We start from the raw sequence: 23,107 nt of genomic DNA, 5'->3' as shown, positions 1-23,107 counted from the left end.
TAATATGCAAAACCACTCCTAAAATTGGAGAAACATCTGCTTGAACAGGCCAGCATTGTGTCAAGCAGAGAGGGAACAAATACTTTCTCCACAAAACCATCAAGTGCTTCCTTAGTATGAGACCCTGTACTATGTGCTGAGGACCCAGATCCTACCCTCAAAGAGCTTATATTCCACTAGAGGAGATAGAATAATAAAATAAAAGGCACAACAAAGAACAAAGTAGTTTAAGGAGGGGGAGAGCAATGTTAAATGGGAAAGGGGATCAGGAAAGGCTTTGAGGAGATAGTCTGGGCCAGGAGCAGACCCCTTGAATAAGCCCAGGACTCTAGAATGAAGAGGGTGTTCCGGGTGGAGAGGGCTCAGAAGCGGAGGAGAAAATGCTGAGTTTGGGATCAGTTGGCCAGGACCTCAAGCCTGGGAGGGCCAAGAGGGAATGTCTTAAAAGGCCTGCTGCAGGCCCACCGTGGGGGCTTTACATATTAGGCTGAGGAGTCTGTAGTTTATCCTAAAGACAGTGGAGTTCCTTTTATGTGTATGGGGTCAGTTGAAATGACTTGGGAGTGCCTTTCCAGATCTAAAATGTGGTTCTGTGAAGATTTTTGTGTAAAGAAGTGGCAACCATGAGCCTGAGGAGAGTAATTTTTTTTTGAAAAGATCAGTTTTTCTCTCAATTATTTTTTTCCCTTTTTTTAGGTTGTTTTTTTTTTTTTGTAAGGCAAACGGGGTTAAGTGGCTTGCCCAAGGCCACACAACTAGGTAATTATTAAGTGTCTGAGACTGGATTTGAACTCAGGTCCTCCTGACTCCAAGGCCAGTGCTTTATCCACTACGCCACTTAGCCGCCCCTCAATTATTTTTTAAAGATTTTATTTATTTTGAGTTTTACAATTTTTCCCCTAATCTTACTTCCCTCCCCCATCCCCCAAAGAAGGCAATTTGCCAATCTTTACATTGTTTCCATGGTATACATTGATCCAAATTGAATGTGATGCGAGAGAAATCATATCCTTAAGGAAGAAATATAAAATATAAGCGATAACAAGATCAGGCAATAAGATATCAGTGGGTTTTTTTTCCCCTAAATTAAAGGTAATAGTCCTTGGTCTTTGTTCAAACTCCACAGTTGTTTCTCTGGATACAGATGGTATTCTCCATTGCAGACAGCCCCAAATTGTCCCTGATTGTTGCACTGATGGAATGAGTGAGTCCATCAAGGTTGATCATCACTCCCATGTTGCTGTTAGGGTGTACAATGTTTTTCTGGTTCTGCTCATCTCACTCAGCATCAGTTCATGCAAATGCCTTCAGGCTTCCCTGAATTCCCATCCCTCCTGGTTTCTAATAGAGTAAGTGTTCCATGACATACATATACCACAATTTGTCCAATCATTCCCCATTTGAAGGACATTCACTTTATTTCCAATTCTTTGCTGCTATGAATATTTTTGTACAAGTGATGTTTTTACCCTTTTTCATTATCTCTTCAGGGTATAGAACCAGTAATGGCATTGCTGAATCAAAGGGTATGCACATTTTTGTTGCTCTTTGAGCGAAGTTCCAGACTGCTCTCCAGAAAGGTTGGATGAGTTCACAGCTTGAGGAGAGTAATTTTGACAGCCATATGGAAGATGGGTGGGAAAGGGGAAAGACTGGGAGCAAGGAGAGCAGAGTCATGAGGGCCTGAAATAGGGGGATAAGGGTGTAAATAAAAGGAGATGAGATGAAAAATGGGATTGAGGTTCTGATTGGATTTGGGCAGGAGTATAGGAGATGGAAGGAGAAGGAAGAGTCAAGGATGCTTCTCCAAGAGATGAAGCTTGAGAGTGATGGTGCTCTCAGAAGAAATAGAGGGATTTAAAGCACCATGGCTTTAACAATGAGTTCTAGTTGAGAAATGTTGAATTTTGAGGTACCATTTAGGTATCCTGGTTGAGAAGGTCCAGCAGGGAAGGGGCAGTCCCCACCAGTGTGAGCATTTAGTAGTTACTAGGAACTTAGACATCCTTTCCTAGGTGATTTCACAACAGAGATAGAGCCTTTCCAGCAGTAAATTTGGAGGTGAGAAGGAATCCAGACCCAGTCCTCGGAAAGTGCTGGGGAGCGACACTAACTCTTCCCCCCCACACTTTACTGCTGTTGTACAGACTCCATTCTCATTGCCTACTGTTTGGAATGGAAAAAGATAACTGGGGAAGGGAATTAGCGTGAGAACACCCTTGCTGTATACAGTACAGGAGGGAAACTTATACTGATACAGAAAGAGCCCTGTCACAATTTCTCTCTTTCCCCTCCTCAGGTGAGCATCTCTGGGTGCTCCTGGAGACCACTTTTCTATCTAGGCAGGGAAAAATAAAAAATGAGTGTATGATGAAGACTCCTGACCACCAGTAGGCCCAGCTATTTCCCCTGCAAGAATTAGAGTTTGTAGAAGGTCACAGCCTTCTTGAGTGTGTTGAATTAGGACAAAACCCTGAGTCACTTTATGCCTGGGCCTTTATGCCCAGAGAGGATGAGCAGCTGGTGCAAATAGCTGAGCTTCATATATGTTCAATCAGCCTGTCTGTAAATGATCCTTGATATCTCAGTGGAAAAGTACCACTCTGTCCCTTTGCTTTCCCCACAATGCACTTTGCTGTCCTTATATGACTATTTGGAGGAACAAGATCTATTCTCAAAATAATCATTTTTGTGTAAATACAGCCTTGTACAGATTACAAAATATTTGTCTAACAACCTTATGAGATGGTTGTAAAGATTGTGATAATGTAAGTATTGTAATACTCAGAGTTTATACACAGGAGCTTGGAAAGGCCGGGGGAAAGAACAGAGTCCAAATTAAGATTCCAGCATAGGTGAAAGACAGAGCCTAAGCAGGGAATTGAGGGGTGGGGGAAGGCATCCTCCAGAAAGCAACTTTAGAAACATTCGTGTAGGATTGACAGTTTATCTCATGAGAGAAATTAGCTCAAGGAAGCATCTTTTTAAGCCTACAGTTTACTCACTGTGCCCCCTGGTCCATCGAGGACCCAAACTGAAGCCTGGACTCCCAAGGCCAGTCTTCTTTTCACTAAGCTCACTCCCTTTCACCATAAGTACACTGATTGGTCCAGTCTTTGAATGGCATAGCAAAATGCTAAAGCTGAAGGAAGAGGCACCCAGAAGGCAGGAAGGGTTGTTGTCTGAACTTTGCCATAAAGAAGAAATTCCAACTAAATTTATTTAAAAACATAAAACCATTTTTCTATCACAGGCCAGGCCATACCAAAAAACAAACAAACCAACAGGTAGAGAGCTTGATTTGGGCTATAATTTACTAACTCTTAGTTGAGATGACCTCTGAGATAACTTCCGAAACTGAGATTCGATAATGCTAAGATTGGTAGAACTAGACAAAGAAGTGGGAGAAAGATGAGTAAGACAAGTTCTGAGAACAGAGGGACTAAGGAAAATGAAATGGGGTCCAATTATGGAAGGCTTTCAGTGTTAATGATACAGAATTTGGACTTGTTACCATAGGTATTTTGGAGCCATTGTAAGCTCTTGAGAGAACTAAGATATGGAATGGTCATTTAGGAAGATTAATCTGGTGGTAGTATGCAAAATGGATTGTAACATAGTAATATTGGAGATGGAAGACCTCTTCAGAATTATTGTAGTGTTGAAAACTATGCTTGCATGTAATTGAAAAAATAAAATAACATTTAAAAAAGAATTATTGTAGTCCACACATGAAATTTTAAGAGCTAAGGATAAAGCAGAAACTATGGTATTAGAGAAAAGGAGGTATATCTATGAGATTATTTGAAAAGAATCTACAGGAATTGGTAACAGATTAGGTGTGGAGAGGACAGAGTCCTTCTAGGGCTTTGAATATTGATGTTTAAAATCTAGGTGGTGATGGAAATAGGGACTTTGACAGGGAGAAATGATAAATTTAGATTTGGACAGAAAGTAGCAAATGCTAAAGGGGCTATGGGAAAACACATTTTACACTGTTGGAACCGTTTTTAAATTGTGCATATCCTGACCCAGCAATGCCGATAAAAATATTTATAGCAGATTCTTTTGAGGTGACAAAGAATTGGAAACTTGAGGGGGAAAACTGAGAATTCAGTTGGAAAATGGCTGAACCAGTCATGGTATATGAGTATGATAAAATTTTATTGTGCTGTAAGAAATAATGTTTGTGTTGTAAGAAATAATGAAGAAGGAAGCTTAAGAGAAAGCTGAGAAGACCTGTATGAACTGATGCTGAGTGAAGTGAGAACCAGGAGAAAAATTTATTTGAAGGGCTTAGGAACACTGACTAATATACTGGTTGACAACAGTCTCAGAAGGCTCATGAGAATGCATACACCCATTTCTTGACAAGGGGGTTGATTTTCTTTTTTAAACATGGCAAAAATTTGTTATGCTTTACTAGTTTTGTTGTTCAGTCCTTTTTCAGTTGGGTCTAACTCTTCATGATCCCATTTGGAGTTTTCTTGGTAAAGACACTGGAGCAGTTTGCCATTTCCAGAACAGTTTTCCATTTCCTTCTCCATCTCATGTTACAGATGAAGAAAGTGAGGCAAATAGGGTGAAGTAATTTGCCCAGGGCCACTCAGCTAGCAAGTATCTGAGGCTGAATTTGAACCCAGGCCTGTCACTTTATCCACTCTTCACTTAGCTGTCCATATTGCTGTACCATTTATGTTTGTAATAAGTGTTTTGTTTTTCCTTCTCAATAAGGGAATGGGGGAGGCATCATAGACAGATTTTTGCTGATTGAAAAATTAGGATTTCATTTAAAAATAATTTGAATTTGGACCCATTACTTTTCAGCTGATGTGAGGATCTGGAATGGTGTGACATATTACTTTGAGGTCCGGTGAAATAATAGGGCTGGAAATGTAAATTTTGCAAGCATCTGACCCAGGGAAATAATAAATACCCTAGAAAGCCTTGTGAATGAAGATGGTAGCTAACATCATAATAATAATTCACTTTTATGGAGTACTTCAAATTAAAAAGTGCTTGGTGTCCAGGACTTCCTTTAATTCTCCCCATGTCTCTTTGAGGTAGGGACAAGTATCACATTCCCAATCTGATAAATGGGGAGAGTGAGGTGCAGAGGTAAAAAATGATTTTCCCAGGGAACACGGAGGGTAATCAGCACAGCCCAGGTTTTCTGATTTCCAAGTTCAGCGTCCTTTCTCCATGTCAGTCTTCAATGTGGAGAGAGAACCCCAAAGGCCTCCGACTGATTGGGCAGAAAGGCGGATAATTTATTGTTGAGGTTGTGGACAGTGATGCATGACTTGAGTTATCGTGTCCTCTCATGGTTTATGGATCAGCGGTTGGGCTGGAGGATGGATTTCCTCTCTGCATAGGAAGAACTTAATAAATGTTGCCTGACTGCCTGGCAGCTCCCCCAACTCCTGCACCCAAGCATCTCATTTTTCACTAGCCCAGTTCCAGGCAAAGTGTGGCTTTACACTCAAGCCCACTGACAGTCTTTACTTCAATTCAGCATTGTTTTCAGCCCCCCATCCCGGATGGCAGAGCATATTCCTGACTGGCCAACTTGGGCCCTTGTAAACCTAAGGGATTGCCAGGTCTCCATTTTAGACTTAAAGACTTTCATTTCTCCCAGAGAATACAGATAGGGCAGGAGGCTGGATTCCCAAGGCAGATACCTTCTGAGTACACTCACCCTAGATCATGAAGCAAATCAAGTATTCAGAATCCTGGGTAGTTAGGTGGTGTAGTAGACAGAGGGCTAGACTTGGAATCAGTGGGACCTGAGGGCAAGCCCTACCTTAAGCACCTACTGGTCATTTCACCTCTCTCAGTATTAGTTTTTCAACTATTAAATGATGATAATAAAAAATATTCCTCATAGGGTTTGTGAGAATAAAATGAGATTCTATGCACAGATTGTTAAAGTGCTATATAATATTGGTTGTTGTTGATTAAACAAGAGTTGAAAGAGTTTTCAGGGACCTCTAATTCAACCCATTCCTAGACAAGAGCCTCCCACTCCCCCGTCTGATATACTAATATCCAGTGAAGGAGAACTCGCTCTGGGTTAGCCTTTATATTTGGGCTAGTATTTCCCTCTCTGAACTGATTTCCCTCTGCTACTTTTACATAGTACTCTTAGTTCTGCCCTTTGGATACAAGCAGAAAATTCAAATCCCTTTTCCTCCTTTTTCTAGTTACTTCCACCAGTCTTCTTAATGCATGATCTGAAGGTCCTTCATTATCCAGTCTGCCTTGCCCTGGACATTCTCCAGCTCGTTCGCATTATTCTGCTGTATAAAAAAACTCTGGTCTCAAAATCAAGAGAGCCTTGGGTTCAGATCCCACCTTTGACACTAGTTAGTTGAATGACAGTGAACAAAATCACGTAACCCCTCTACTGATATTCTATTCTCATTTTCTTCCTCTGCAAATTGGAGATAATAAAACCTGAGGTCTTTACCTGAAAGGGTTTTTGTTAAGATCACATGAGGACACATAAAGTATAGTAGATCTTATAAATGTTTTATGTGTCAGAGGTCATGCTAATATTTTTTATGATTGTTCCTAAATTATCACCCCAAACTAAATATGGTATTTGTTCCTCTTGTGATTTGACTAAACTGAATACACAGAGCTGTCATCTCCCTCATTCTAGCCAAGGTCAATTGAACTGACCCATAGTGACTTTAGAGTCCACTAAAAAACCCATGGGTTTTTTTCAGAAACTACTATCCAGCCATTGCTACTCCATCTTATCCTTGTGAAACTAATGTTTTGAAGCCAGGTCTGATACTGTATACTTATCCATATAAATTTAATCTTTAGGTTTGGCCACACTCTAGAGCAAAACTAGAAGTGAGGGTGAGAGGATTAGTAAGGGGACATTGTTCATAGACCAGGATTCTTTTACTTCATGAAAGATTTCTTTCAAAATAGGAAAGTCCCTTACTTAAATCTGAATTATGATTTGATTCATTTGGATCATATCAGTTTTATAAAGTGAGGTGTTGTTATATCCTGGTATTTTCTTAAGAAAGCAACTTAATGTGTTAGTAATAGATGAAAATTTCCTTCATTAGATGGTTGCATTTTTTTTATTGTTTCATAGCCTTGAGGCAGTATGCCAGGCATAGTACTCATATTTTTCTAGTAAATCAGGAAAACTAGAAAAGAAAGAATGGCTGTCCTTCCTAGCCCCACTCCTCTACTGACTTACTGTGCTTAAGACATTTTAACTCTTCTGTGTTTTAATATCCTTATCTGTAAGAATAGGAGTTAGATTAGATACTCTCTAAAGTCTTATAAAAATTGTAGATTCTCTTCTCTAGAGAATTCTTTATAGGTAAGCAGATCTGATTATACAGAGGTATACCCCTTCTCAGGTCTTGTCAGCTGCAGTTCACATTGAGTTTAAATTATTCTTTATTAGAATCTGATGTCACTGCAATCTATACAATGTAATGAATACTCTAGGACTCTCTAGAAAGGCTTCATGCAAGCAAGGAAGGCTTGAAATGAAAGTTAAAAGGGAGGGTAGGGATTAGAGGGGGACTTGGGACATTCTAGGGAAGGAGGAACATGGTGAGTAAAGGCTCAGTGGGACCAAACGCCTTCCAGCCCTCAAGTCTGAGATTCTAGGATTATGTGTGGCAGTCAGATGGTCATAAACAGAACAGAAAAATCTTTGAAGGGAGGGACAGGTACAACACAGTCTTTTTATAAAGACTAATTTAACAGCATGGTGTAATGTTTAATTAGAAGAGGAGAAAGAATCCCAAGTTGAGGAAACCAATTCAGATACAATTGCAGTAGATCTGGCAAAACATGAGAAGGCCTATGCTTTATATGGGAGAGGGGAGGATTATAGAGTATGGTGTCAACCTGCACCTGTTTAGGTGAGTACTTATATTAAATGTTCCTTAGAAAGCCTGACTTTACCACTAGTTCCCAAAGGGAACTAATTAGTAAGTCTCAGGCATGGAGATAGACTGTTATCCAGGGAGAGAGTCTCTAGGAGATCTGCCCTGTTAATAGATAGGATTTCCTCAGAATTAAGTTCCTTGGCTGTCTTAGCCTGTACTTAACAATTTCCAGGAGAGCTTATCTATCAGGGAATAAGGGGGCTTTGGCTTCCTGAAACTCTAGTGTGTCTTTTTTTTTTTTGAGAGGCCCAGCTTATCTTGGTGTGTATTCTCTTCCCCCATTTTTGTTGCTAAATAGGAACTTGTTTTCCTTATATAGAAGCAGTTGCTGCTGTTCTCCGCAACACAGCAATAACCTTGGAATCAGTAGTATATACTTAATCATGTTATTATTCTGGTTAGTCTTCTGCTCATTCCCTCTTAGAATAATATTCTAGGGAGAAATTCATGCCATCTTTTTCCTTCCTTCTCTCTCTTCCTCCAATTCCTTAAATTCTACAGTCTACTATAGCATTATCCATAAGGCAGTTATGCATTATGTTTGGCTTTCTCAAGCATTGAAATCCTTTGTTTATAATTACTGATTAGTATTTTAGCCTAATTGTGGGTGCTATACTATATATTCTGCTAACTTAAATTTTTTTCTGATGTCTACCAGTATAACTCTGATCTTCATCTTTTGCCCATTTGCAAAATTGGATGGTTTCCAGATTTCCTCCTTATTTTACTTTGTTATATGGAAGTGCAGCCCTAAATTCCACCTGCCTTTTCATCCTTTATGCTCTGCTGGGTTCAGATCTTCCTCTTGGCCCTTATTGTTTCTTTTTTCTTTCTTTTTTTTTTTTAAAGGTTTTTACAAGGCAGATGTGGTTAAGTGGCTTGCTCATGGCCACACAGCTAGGTAATTATTAAGTGTCTGAGGTCAGATTTGAACTCAGGTCCTCCTGACTCCAGGGCTGGTGCTCTATCTACTGAACCACCTAGTTGTGTCCCCCCGCCCCCATTGTTAATAGTACCCATTCCTGGTCCTCTTCATTATCAGAAAGTTGAATAGGAAATTATTTCAGATTATCTGCTTGAAAGGAAGATATGCTTACTACTGTGAAATAAAAGGCCCCTAGCATATTCCAAAAGCCTGAACTAGAGTTTGTACCACTCAGAATGGAAAAGAATAAATGAGATTTTTGCCATGGAATAATTAATAGAACAGGGTGACCAGCTGACATTTGGCAAAGAGAGAAGGAAGAATTTAAAATGACCTAGAGATTTAGAACCTTGGAGTCCACACTGATGATGATTAAAATTTTTGAGAGAGACTTAGTTTCTGGGTTATTTAATCATTTTATTAATAAAACTTGCAGATTATTAATAAAAGACTGGTCATTTGACTGTCTCTCTTATACCAAAGACCCCCTAATGGTAGTGGGCACAGTTTATATCACCTTCTAAGAGGGGGTATTCCTGAGTATGCCCAAGCATCTCTGATTGGTTAATCAGATAGGAAGTAGTCTATCTTGGGGTACGTGACTTTGTGCACTTAAATCTTCGTCAAAATACATCATTTCTGTATCACCTATCTTGATAATAGGGAGAATCAACATTTTCAATGTCTGATGAGAGCTTGGTCTGGTTATTCTTTAAAAGAAATTTCTTACACTGGTTTGTTTCTGGATGAGGAAGCTGAAAGGGGGTGGGGGGGGAATTCATCCTAATACAATAACTAGTTGTTAAATTTAAGAGAGAAATACCATTAACAAAATAAAGGAAATCAAGATGGGGAGGTTGTTTTTGGAGAAAGATGAGAATTTGGTTTCATATGTGTTATTTGAAGTAAGGGGTGGGACTTCTTCAGTACTTTGAGATTATTTTTATATGGGTGAGACTACTCCCTGTATGAATGCATAGGATAATCCATCTATGCTTTCTTACCCTGTGTTGTTCATATCCATGTCTTTCCATCAATCCTGCACACAGGATCCCTATCCCCTCTCCCCATCCATGCTGGAGGTCTCCCCTTTTAGATGTTGGTGCATGGGCTGACCACCCCATATCCTTTTCCAGTCATTTTATGATGTCTTCTTGAACCTTTCTTAGTAATCAACCCTTCTTAGCCTATATGTGGACTTTTCCAGTGCCCCCTTTTGGTCCTCTGCATTTTGATTATTCTGTGATTATGGTTTTTCGTGATTCATAGTTGGTATAGTATTGTTAACATGATGGAGTCTGGTGAAGGGAAGACTGGGATTTTTAAAAGTGCTGCTCAACTGTCCATTCAAATACAATCTGAAGTCATCTTTTATTCCTACTGCCCACCTTTAATGCCTATCAAAAATGTATGTACAGATAGATTGAGTGGGTGTTCACTCAGCTGCATGACCCAATCTGGGTGGTTCTTCACCCATTGGTTTTCCCATTGTCCTATCCTAAGCCAATCTCATGTTTGACTGGCTGGGTTGCCTCCTGGGGCTCTGGGCCATCAGCACCCTCCTCTGTCCTTCTTTAAGTGATACAGAATGCATTTAAAGCACCCGTTGTGTTCAGGCACTTTCCTGAACAAGGAATCAGGGACACGCACTGTGAACATAGAGCAGTCCAGAGGGTGTCAGAGCCAGACAAATAGGAAGGACTTGTAGGAGGTACTGTCAGAACAAAGGAAGAGACAGGAGGGCCATTCCAGGTCTCCTGACTCCAGCTGTTAAATCCTCATTTCTCTGACCTCCAACGAGTGTGCTCTTTTTCTTCAAACTACTTTGAACAAGTTGTGTCACTTCCCAAGAGGGAGGAGAGAAGGACAACACATTGAGAGCTAGGACACTAGTTTCTGTCTTTGTAATCCTGGCACTTAAGAATGTATTTGTTGAAAGTAAATCCCCTATTTCAATGAAAACTGTCCCCTCCTGCGTGACTCCCTCTAATGTGTACTTGATCAGAATGTGCTCCACATCTGGTCTTCATTTTCCTGAGGACCATTTCTGCTTCTTCATAGGACATCTGGTACTGGCAGGGGTAGGGCATCAGATGTGGGGATTCCACTTTCCTCAGAATAGATTATAAATGCTGACCATTCCGTTTCATTTCACATTTTTGGGGTCCAGTTTCATCTATAAATATGCTTGTAATATATTATGAGCCAGGTGCTTCAACTTGAATTTTTATGGAGACTTGCTTTCACTACTTTTTGGTATTTTGTGAAGCAGTGCTGTTCATAATTTTCTGTCATCCCTCTTCATAATCTTTTGCAAATGAACTTGTGCTCTAAACTGGTATTGCCTATAGGTATTGGGTCTCTAAGTACTGACTGAGGAAGCCTAGATTCTTTCAGCTTAACCCTTTAAAGTCTTTTTTTAATCTATAAATACATATATTATCAATTTTTCAGGCTAAAGATGATTTAAATAAGTTTTAAATGGCAAAATTATATGCATGTCTCCTGATCTTTTTCTTCTAATTAGCCAAAAATGTCTTTAGTCTAGATATTTAATACCTTAAAGACCTGAAACACAACTGATACTGAACTATTCATTTTTTTTATCTTTATGATGAAATCATTTCCTTTTGTGCATTTTATAATTCTCATCTCTTCATCCATAGCTTCAATGTTCAAAATGTGTAGACATTGGAGTCACTTGATTTGCAAATTCCAAATTGCTTTCCAATTTGGGACTGTGCTGAGAATAATAATGATGATCAATCATGAAAGGCCAACTATTCTGATCAATTCCATAGGACTCATGTCACACACCTCTAAGATGAAAAACTGATGAACTCTTGAGTACGGTTATACAAACTGAAGCATTTTTTTAACTTTTTATTTTGCTTTTTTTTGGCAACATAGCTAATTTGGATGACTTTTTTGGGTATAATGGGTAGCACAATGGTTGTTTTCTCAGTGAGTAGTAGAGGAACTTGGAGAGAGAGACTTTGAAACTCAGAATTTAAAAATAAATGTAAAAAGAATGTCCTTATTTTTGCAGTTGTCAGTAATGTAGTAATGTGATGAGTGTTCTGAGTTCATCTTGGTCTGATAAATCACATTGTAACTTGACTTTTTTTTACTTCTTTTTTTTTAATTTATTTAAGGCAGTTGAGTTAAGTGACTTGCCCAAAGTCACACAGGTAGGCAATTATTAACTGTCTGAAGGCTGGATTTGAACTCAGGTACTCCTGATTCCATGGCCAGTGCTTTATCCACTGGGCCATCTAGCTGCCCTGTAACTTAATTTTAACATAGTGATGTCATTTTGGTACTCTGTAAAAATGTAGAACAATAACCAACCAGTGTGCCTATCATTCTTCAACTCCTCCAACATTGACAACATTGTTTTTGTCATTTCTGTCAACGTGCAGAGGGTGAGGTGAAACCTTGGTGTTGTTTTGTTTTACATTTCTCTTATTATTCGCATTCTTTCTTGAAGTTATGCATATGTTGCAATTCTGCTTTTCAGAATTGTTTTGAGTTATGGGGGGGGAAATAGTAATCATTAACCTTATATACATTTAGTAATTATTTATATATCTTAGATCCTTATCAGAGAAAATTGTTATTTTTTTCCCATTCAACTGCTTCTTTTACCCTAATTGCATTAATTATATCTGCAGAAGCTTTGAGTTTTATTTAATCAAAGTTATTTATCTTTTGTAATTGCCTCTCTCTCTCTCTCCTTATTTAATTAAAATATATCTTCTATCCATATCTAAGAGAAGTATATGATCTGCTTTTTTCTAATATTTTTGTAAAAATATTAAGGCCATTTAGAAAATACTGTGTAGTAAGATGTTGATTTAAAACTAATTTCTGCCAGAGTTCTTTCCAGTTTTACCTTAAATTTTATTCACATAAATTTTTTTCTAGGTAATTTATGTCTTTAATTTTATGAAACATCAGTTTATTGAGTTCCATTTTTTTATTCTCCCTTGTGCCCACTGATATATTTCTCTACTTTTAAACTAATTTCAGATAATTTTGATGACTTCTCACTTTCTTCTTAAGGAAAGAATTCATTACTTTCAGGAAAACAATTTCTGAATAATCCATAAACCTCTTCTTTAATTTCTTAATCTGGAACCATCTTTATGAACATTTTTTACCATTCTCCTTGTACTTACTTTCTTATTAGTATTGCCAGAATCAAGTTGTAAGTTGCTTTTGTAGTACCTTGACAATTTTTCCATAGACTATCTCTGTCTTGAACTTTAATAATAGATAGTAGCATATAAATAAACCACAGTTATCTCCCTTCCTTGCAAAGAATATTTCAAAGTAATTACCAGTGTCTCTTGAAATATTTTTTGTTGCCTTTTAGCATTTGGTAAAACTAACTTTGCCAACTCCTTCATTCACCATTCTAGGATCATCGGTCCATTTAACAGCAACTTTGTTGGTTTGATTTCTAGCAAAATATCAGTTTGGATGGTTACCAAAGACTTCATATATATTTTACTGGTGGTTAAGTTATGTTTCTATGTAGATTTAAAATTGTGTTTCTTCCTACTCTTTACTCCCTTTTTGCCACAGGAAGCTGTCCAATAACTGAGAGTCATTTTGTAATTTTTTTTTTTTTTTTTTTTTTTTTGGCTGCTCTTTGTAAGACAAAGGGGTTAAGTGACTTGCCCAAGTCACATAGCTGGGTAATTATTAAGTGTCTGAGGTCGGATTTGAACTCAGGTACTCCTGACTCCAGGGCTGGTGCTCTATCCACTGCGTCACCTAGCTGCCCCTATTTTGTAATTTTTTAAAAATTCTATTTCGTGGTCTGTCTTGGCCAAAAAATTAATGACTTAGTGGCCACTTGCAGTTGATGAGCCCATCCATATTTAACTTGACTGGTCCTCAGACAGGGAACATAGTTTATCACTAGAATTATATGTAAAACTTTTTCATCTTAATGTAGAACCTGCCAGAGTTTGGAAAACTCGAGAATGGGACATCCATCAATGATGCACCTAGGGAGAGGTCAAACCTTGAAAGTTCCCAATTCTCTAAGGAGGGCAATGGAGACATATGATAGATAAAGTAGAAGATTCAGTCTTTCAAATCTCCATATTTTAGAGACCTATAAAAAGGGCTAGTGAAAGAGGTTAGAGACATAATCAGAAAAAAAAAGTAAAATCAGGATAGTGTTGCACTGTGGAAGCTAAGAAAGGAGAGAAATAGAATGGAAAAGGAGAATTTGGGAGACTCAAATGACTGGGTTGGTTTTTTTTTTTAATAGAGAAGGCTTGTTTTTAGTCTGACAAACATAGTTCTTCAATTTAGGTGAAGGTAGTTTCCATAGAAAAACTGGATAAAAGCTGCATGTTGAAGGGTCAAAGGAGGCAATAACATGAAAAAAAACGAAAAACAGTTAGAGGGCTTGCCTGTGGTGCTGCTAGTTTTTCCATAATCACTCCCTTTCACTTTTCTGATCTTTTTTCTTGAAAGCCTCTGACCCAGTGGAAAAGATGAAACTAAGCCTTTTACTCCTCCTTTACTAAAATTAAACTAGACTTTAATCCGAAGAGAATTTCTTCATTTATCATTCTCAGTCTGTCTTCCCTGTATGATGAATGTGCCCACTCTCAAGTTCTTTCATGCTCTCTCTTGAGCTAACATTTTTAAAAGAATGTATACAAAAGATAACATCAAGGGTCCACAATCAAAGATAAACACAAAGGAATGACAATAAGATGACTATAAGATTGGTAAGAGGACCTCTAAAACCCAGTTTGAGCTGGACTGTGGCTTGGGGAAAATGCTAAGGACAACAAAAAGATTTTGGAGCCTTACTGGTGACAAGAAGAACAAGGAAGAACTGAGTTCATGCTCAGGGTTCATGGGAATGCGGTAATAGATAACATAACTTTTCAACTTTGCTTCTGTCTCCCTATTAATAAGAATGATTTTTAAATTGAAAAGGAGAGAGAAAATGATAGGAAATTGAAACCTGATGTAAGTGAAGAGAGTAAAAGATGCTTACTTATTGCTAAATGAATTCAAGTCAGCTGGTCTGGACAGATTACCTTCCAGGGTAGTGAAAGTGTTAATAATGTGATTTACTAATCTTTGAAGTACTGAAACATAAAGGACATGATAACAGGAAAGGATCCCTTGGACAATAGATTGGCAGTCATCTGTATCAATTTTCAAAAGTGAGAAGAAATTAGATTCTGCAAACTAGCCTTGTGAATTTGGAAAAGGAAGCAGTGGTCACACTTATTAAGCATGATTTCATGGAAACTTTCAAGTCAAAATAAACTAACTTCCTTTTTTGACCAGGTTACTGCATTGTAAATCAAGGAAATGTCAGACATATAGAATACCTGAATTTCAGCAAAGCTTTTGACCAGATTTCATACCACATCCTTGTGGACATGATGGAAAAATGAATTAGTTGAATGATTACACCCAAGGAGAGATGAATCTATTGAGCTGATTACAGGATTTATGTTAGAAAGGGGGAGATCCATAATGACAAACAACAGGACTCTGTTCCAGACCCCATTGTGTTTAGCAATTTTGATCACTAATTTGAATGATGATAGCACATTCCTCTAATTTAAAGAAAACATGAAGCTCAGAGGAGTAGGTACAGCTATCATTGACAATAGAGATCCCAGATCTTCTCAGACTTGGAAATGAGTAGAATATTATTTAAAATTTTAATATATTACAGAGAAATTTAAATTTTTATAATTACAAGGCAGGTCCAATATAGCTGAACAGCTTATATTTTAAAAAAAGACTTGAGTTGGGGTGAACCACAAACTCAATTGGAGGTAACCATCCAAAAAACAAATGAATTTTACTTCTGTATTTCATAAGACCCACAATTTGGAAATGACACTTAACAACTCCTCAGTGCCTTTATTTACAGACTTCATGAATTGCTTTGGGCAAAAAAGTTCAGCACTTAATATTCAATGTTTCCATGATTAGCCAGGCAAGTCAATTTAATTCATTAAGCTCCTATCTTGGGCAACTGTGCTTTGACCACAAAATAAACATGAAACAATTCCTGCCCTCAAGGAACTTATTTTCTGGGGAAAGCAGCAGAATATAAGTCTGCATAAATAGGTATAAAATAAGAAAAATTGAAGGGGGAAAGAACACTAATAATTAGGGAACATCTAGGAAGAGGATAAGCTGTGCCTTGGAAGAAATGGGGAAGAATGGGGAAGATAAAAAGTAAAGGCATTCAAAGCATAAGTATAGCTAGTGTCAGTGTATAAAAGGTGCAGATTTAGAGTCAACTTTGAAGAAAAACTTGAGGTTCATTATGGATAGGAGCCAAAATTTGGAGAGTTTTAAGTGCTAGGCTAAGGAATGTGTTCTTGTAGGCTGGAGGAAGCAGCTGAAGGTTTTTGAGTAGAGGAGAAATATGGTCAGAGCTTAGGAAGATCATTTGGCAGCTGTATTGAGGACAGATTTGAGAGGAGACAATTAGAAATCTATTATAGTAATTGAGGTGGTGACCATGTGAGGAGAGAAGGGAGATGGAACAAGAAATGTGATGGAATTGGACTTGTCAGTTGATTGGATAAAAAGGAAAAATGAAGAATCAAAAGTTGTTCCAGGTTCTAAACCTGGATGACTTTGTGGATGGTGTTACTCTCAACAGAAATGGAGAAATTTAGAGGAAGGACAGATAATGAATTTTACTTTAGACCCTGAGTTTGAGTTGATTGTGAGACTTTGAGAAGGACATTGACAGACACAGTACATCATTGTATTCAAAGATTTTCCCAGGTTGGTGGGACTTTGCTAGTGTAGTCTTTGGGAATCCAGGGTCATCTCTCTGATATGAGGAGGCAGATGTTTCTTTAAATTTTGTTAATAGAAGTATTACATCCAAAGCAAATGAGATGATAATGCTGGATGAGTTTGCCCTGGTTTTGCCATTTTAAGAATGTGGTATTTATATCTTGGTGCTACATTTCAAGAAAAACATGAATAAGCTAGTCCTGGGAAGGGGAATTGAGTTAAAAGGATTTCAAATGTTGTTATAAAAGAAGTTGAAGATAACAAGGAAGAGATTTAAGGAGAACTTAATGGCCATTTTCAAGTGTTTGATAAATTGTCAGGTAGAAGAGGGGTTAGGACTAGAACTAGGACCAATGGATAAAATTACATGATGTTTGGTTTAGCTTGAGGAGAAAAAAATTTCAAGAATCAGGGCTTTCCAAAAAGTGGAAATGGCCACCTAGTAAATTTACCTCCAGAATCTAGATAACCATTTGTCAGAGTGTGTGTAAACGGAATTCCTACTTTAGGTAGAGGTTGTACTGAAATGATTTTGGGGGTCTCTTCCAACCCTGAGATAATTTCTATCTCTGTTTTCTATATAGAGTATGATACATAAGCTAGATGTGGTCTAAAGTGGTATATCAGTGGAAAGAAAAATTGTGGTAGCAAGACTAGAAATAAAAATGGAATTTGTTGCCAGCAAAAGCCAGAATATTTCTCCTGGCTTTTTTCCTTTTCTTCTTAAAATCACTACTGCTAGTCTCATTGCTCATTATCCACTCTTCCAACAGACTCCCTGGACATTAGGACCTTCATTTGCTTACATGAGCTTGGTAATGATGACTTAGACTTTTTCACATGCTAATCGGTACATGGGCTCAGCTTCACAATGGGGGTTGCTGCTTCTGCCTGGGTCACAATTGGGATAGAGGTAGCTGTTCAATTAGGATGGTTCCATCATGTGCATGTATTTCAGTTGCTGTTAAATTTTAACCTTTTCTTATTGATGCCAAATCCCTTAGACTCTGTTTCATCCTTTCTGTTGTATCTTATAGTTCATAAAACAAGTGATTTAATAGGTTTTTTAATATTTTTATAAGTATAACTTAACTTATTCATCTTAAGAACTTTCTCCTTTTTGACTCATTCCTTTAATTATAGTGGTTACTACATATGGAGAGCAAAAGTATTGGTACTTTGGGTGCTATGCATTGTTACTCATTGAAATTCATGTTTTAAGAGCCAGCTAGGCAGCACAGTGCATAGAGCACCAGCCCTGGAGTCAGGAGGACCTGAGTTCAAATCCAGCCTCAGACACTTAATAATTACCTAGCTGTAGGACCTTGGGTAAGTTACTTAACCCCATTGCCTTGCAAAAAAAAGGAAGGAAAAGAAAAGAAATTAATGTTTTATTTACCTGTGAACTGGGATTACTTGACCCGATTTCCAGGGTAGCTTGACTGCCTTTACCCTAGAGCAGTCTGTGTGTGTTTTTTTTTTCAAAACTCATTTGTGGGTTTGGTTGCCTTTTCATTTACTGTGACATTTGGAGTCTTTTGCATCATTCAGTTTGATATTCTCTGGAGCCTAATGAGTTTATTGACTTCGGTGATTTTGGTCTGTGAAAATCAGTTTCTTATACATTAGAGTTGCTGTTGTGCCTTCTTCAGTCCTCATAATGTAGGAGAAGCAGATCTTAGGAAGCCTTTCTTATGTCATTTTGCAGTGTACTCTGTAACTCTTCCTAATTTGGTGGTTTTCTCTATTAGAGTCAATCAGTAAACATTCAGTAAGCAGCTCTTAAGTGCCTGCCCTGTGCAAAGAGCTGGATAAAGAGCAAGGGAAAGCAGGGTCCTGCTCTTGAGGAGTGCTCTGCTCTCTCTTAATGGGGGAGATAACCTGTCAGACAGACAGATGAGCTAATCTGTAAGATAAATTGAAAATAAATCAGCAGAAGAAGGCAGTACCTCAGTGCTTGAAACCTTTTGTCAGAGGCATCAGGCCCTGAGCCCCTCTTACTCAACCATTGCTTGTTGCCACTCTCCTATTCAACCTAAGGTTCTTATGAGCTAGTATCAAGGTCAGAAAAAGGGCCATTTTCCCCAGAGATTTGCCTTCTTTTTGGCCCAGTAGAGGAGACAAAGATTACTTTTTCTGTATCAGTGTTCCAGTGTTCCATTCTCATGCCAAAGACTCTCCTCCAATTAGTTTTCCCTCATCTCTCCTTTAGTCCCACCAGGTGTCCTGGGTCCCCGTTCCCCACGCTGTAGCTGCTCTTCAGAGCTGTTGCAGGAACATGTGGATGACTCTCTCCTACATACTGAGGTTCAGCTTATCTTTTGCATCTCACAATTGAAGCAAAATTGTCCTGAAGGCTAGACTGGCTGGGCTAATATTGCTATGCCCTGTGGCCATTATAACTTTAGCCTTTTGAAACCTCCTGATGTCTTATACCTGGGTCACACAGCACCTACTCCTCCTAAAACAATCACTCACACACACACACACACACACACACACACACACACACACACACACACACGCACACACACACACACACACACACACACACGGGTTTCCTCAGGTGACAATATGAATGATTTCTTTTTTGGATTACCTGTGTTCTGCCTGGACTACCTGTACAGTCTGTGTTCTTCTCTGAGTGGGTCTTACCTTGAATTTTGACTATTCTCCCTCTTCCTGCCCCTTTCCTTTCCCTGGGCAAGGTGCCTTTTGTTCTTATTTGTCCAGGGGCTCAAAGGACAAATTCTGCTCTCTCTACCTTGCATCTTACTCCCTGGCAATTGGACTGGATTGTGCAAATTATCCCAGAATGCTTCTAGAAAGATTTCAGAAAGGAAGAGGGAAGAAGTGACTGACTCCATTACATTTATTTGTTATTGTAGGAAAAGGAATCTCTTTTAGGTAGGGATTTGTAGTCTGTACCCCATGGATATATGAAAAACCATTTTTTTTAAAAAAAAGATTCAACAAAAATCTATTATTGTTCAATGTGGACTTCTGTAAATTAAGATCTTTTTATGCTATACGATAATTTAACCTTTATAATTAGGATATCAAGCATTGTTACTGTGACTCAAGTAAAATAATCTTTAAAAGACTCATTATAGCTTTTTACAACATCAATCATGAGTTGTAGATTCCACAGTTTTTTAGTCCTAGATACTAAGATTTAGTTTCCATAAAATCATTGGCATGCATATTATGCGTGTTAAGTTAACTTTTTCCTTTGCCTTGGGGAACATTTAAATCTCTCATATTCATCTATCAATCTAATTTCTACTCTACGAAAAAGGACTTTTTTATTATTTTAGTTTTTAGGGCATCTGACTCCAAGACCTTTTTATTTTGGACCTAAGCAACAGTTGGAATATCAAAATGCTCAATTAGTATTGGCCTTTATACTTCAAGATCATTAATACATTAAATATTTTAAAATATTCTTTATCTCAGAATAAATTGGAGAAAGACCAGTCTGAATTAGTAAAAATTTGAATTACCGAATATTTAAAAAGGAATAGAGGTTAATTATTTTCTAATAACTAACTTTGTTATCAAATAGACAGTCTTGAGATCCTTCCTCAAATAACAAAGTCCTGTGTAATAATCACATTGTTAGTATTCAAATAGATGATACTAAAGTAATTAAAAGTTGTGTTCTTGACAGAATTAATCAGTTCTCTTAAATTATTATTTACATTATTATTTGACTTAGCAGATGGTTTTTTATGATACTGTAAAAGTGGACATCATCACAGCCCTGTTTCCATGAATTAGCATAAATTAGCAAAGTAAAAATTAATAGCTTTCCTTGGGCTTTTTGTGGAAATCAGATTATTGATTACTTTTTAAATAGCTGCGTTTAAGATGAAATGTGAATGTGTGGTGTGTAATAACATTAACACTGTTCATGATTTTTTCTTTATTAGAAGGAGCTCAGGATTGAGTCACGCCTGCTTCTGCTATGCAGTGATATGTTCCATCCCTGTGTCTGCGTACATCATTCTGGTGACATCTCTCCGTTACCATTTGTTCATATGGAGTGTATTTTCTCCAAAACTTCTTTATGAGGGAATGCATCTATTACTCACAGCTACCATTTGTGTATTTTTCACAGCCATGGACCAAACCAAGCTCATAAAAATTTAGTCTGTTACGTATTACAAGAAAGAACTGTGCTTTTTAAAAAGCCTATTAATTGCTGACTGGATTTGAATAATGGAAGATAAGTTTAACTACTAAGAAGATCATTCTGGCAAAAGATAAAAAGTTATTTATGGCTTGTGAGTTCTACCAGTTGTTTTTTTTTTAAGTCCTCCAATGTCTTTGACTTATGTACTTGAATTTAGATTTACTGTAAGTGACTTTTGGTATTTGCAATGGGGTAGAGGATTTGTGAGGGGAAGAGGAAGAGAAGAAAAGACTATTTGAAAAAGTATTAATTTTGTTTCAAAACATTAAATCTGATTACAAACTATGACCATTTTCTCTTAATGAAAGTCAGTCTAGGGGCGGCTAGGTGGCGCAGTGGATAGAGCACCGGCCCTGGAGTCAGGAGTACCTGGGTTCAAATCCGGCCTCAGACACTTAATAATTACCTAGCTGTGTGGCCTTGGGCAAGCCACTTACCCCCCATTGCCTTGCAAAACCCTAAAAAAAAAAAAGTCTAGAAACTTTTGGGTTTGTTAATTTACTCCATATGTATTATAAATATGATTCAGAGTTTTGTTTATTAATGAATGATAAATTTAAAAAATTTTCAACTTTTTTCCTGCTACTCGATGCACTTGATTCTGAGGTGCCTAAGAATTGGAGGGAGAAGATGAATCCTTACTTAGACTGTGGTCTGTGTGAAGTAGATTTGTCCATCTGAGGTGTTTTTATCCAGCTTTGTCAAGATTATTCCTGAGGTGACATGGGGGAAAGAAACAGGGACATAATGTAGGACCATCCTAAGCAATAGCTTAGCCTGAAGGAAATAGAGTAGGAGGGAGCTGAAAAAGAGGAAAAACAATCAAATGACAGAAGGAACAGAGAGCTAGAGAAGAAAGATTGACAAGCATACTTGATGTCCAGCATTGCTTTGGGGTGTTTGAGGGTCAGGGAGGAGAGAGAATGTCAACTTCTGCTCTCCTGTACCCTGGGCTGAGTCTGTGCACATGAAGATCAGGGGACAACAGGTGTCCTACTAACACAGAAACTTTCCTAGAGAAAAATAAGGACAGGAACCAGGGAGATGTGGCAGTTCCTGTGAAAAAGGCCTAGAGGTTTTGATGATTCTAAGGGTCGATAGGAGTCATCAAAGTGACATGGCAACTAAAACCCCTGAGGTGATCTTAGTCTTCATCATTTAAAACATCCCTTCCAGCATTTTGAAGGTCATGGCCCTGCTATCTTCTGGCTTGGGTGGCCCGGTAGATAAAGCACTGGACCTGGAGTCAAGAAGACATGAAATCAAATCCAGTCTCACATGCTTTTATTGACTGTGTGTTCTTGAGTGACTCGCTAGCTTCTCTCTTCTTCAGCTTCCTCAAATGCAAAATGGGAATAAAAAATAGTGCCTTTCTTCATGAGTAATTGGAAGGTCAGATGAACTGATATTTGTAAAGTGCATTGTACACCTTAAAACAATCTATAAATGCTAGAAATTGTTATTTTTAACATTGTGATTAAACAGGAAGGACATTAAACTACACATATGGGAGAAGATGACAAGATGGTCAGAGGATTCAAAAGCTTGTTCTGCGAATATTGATTGAAGGGCTTGGAGATTTATCCTAGAGAAGAGGAGGCCCAAGAGGAAAGTGATATCCATCTTCATAGAAATTTAAAAGGATGCCCCATGGAAGAAGGATTAAGGAAAGCAGAGACATCTTTTTCAATACCACTTCCCACCCCACCCCCATCCCCAGTTCTACACATGAAGGAACTGAGACCCAGGAAAATCCCAAAATTTGCAGATTAGTTAGCATAAGAGGGAGAGAGGACTCAAACCTAGATCCTCTGATCCGGAAGCAGTGCTTTTCCCACATTCCATCCCATCTTTCTTTGCAATATAGGTCTGATCTTACTCAGTTTTGTTAACAAGGGGTCCATCATTTAGTAAAAGTTGTTGAATGGTATTGGGAGAAGAGAACTGCAATTTCAGAGCTGGAATATTGAGGAAGATTATTCAGTACTCTTATGTCAGATGAGGAAACTAGGAATTAAAGATATTCAGGATGATTTGTCTGTGGCAGAAATTGAGTGACTAAGCTGGGATAGATAAAAGGATTTATTAATTGATTTCCATGAGTCCTGCCCCGTGCTGGGATAGTTCATTTCCTGTCATCAGTGTTCCTCCTAGCAGAAGGTAAAGGAAGGCTTTTCCAGGATGTAATGGAGGCTGTGGGATAGTAACTGACTTTTCAGGCCTTTTGCAACTCTTTAATAT

The 23,107-nt window shown here is 38.1% G+C and overlaps 1 protein-coding gene across 3 annotated transcripts in view; it reads left to right on the top strand.

The window, feature by feature from the left end:
- Positions 1–20,961, top strand: part of PIGG (phosphatidylinositol glycan anchor biosynthesis class G (EMM blood group)) — a 108,749-nt gene extending 87,788 nt beyond the window's left edge. For all 3 annotated transcript variants that reach the window (XM_074230114.1, XM_074230116.1, XM_074230115.1), the window contains one exon: positions 20,604–20,961. In XM_074230114.1, the coding sequence (XP_074086215.1) occupies positions 20,604–20,823 (220 nt within the window). In that variant the 3' untranslated portion in view covers positions 20,824–20,961. The remainder of the gene's footprint in view (positions 1–20,603) is intronic.
- Positions 20,962–23,107: the final 2,146 nt, after the last annotated feature.

Source organism: Macrotis lagotis, chromosome 3 (assembly GCF_037893015.1).
Source record: "Macrotis lagotis isolate mMagLag1 chromosome 3, bilby.v1.9.chrom.fasta, whole genome shotgun sequence".
In the NCBI taxonomy this organism is placed as follows: domain Eukaryota; kingdom Metazoa; phylum Chordata; class Mammalia; order Peramelemorphia; family Peramelidae; genus Macrotis; species Macrotis lagotis.
Note: the sequence above shows the minus strand (reverse complement) of the source record. Positions and strands in the feature narration are given on the sequence as shown.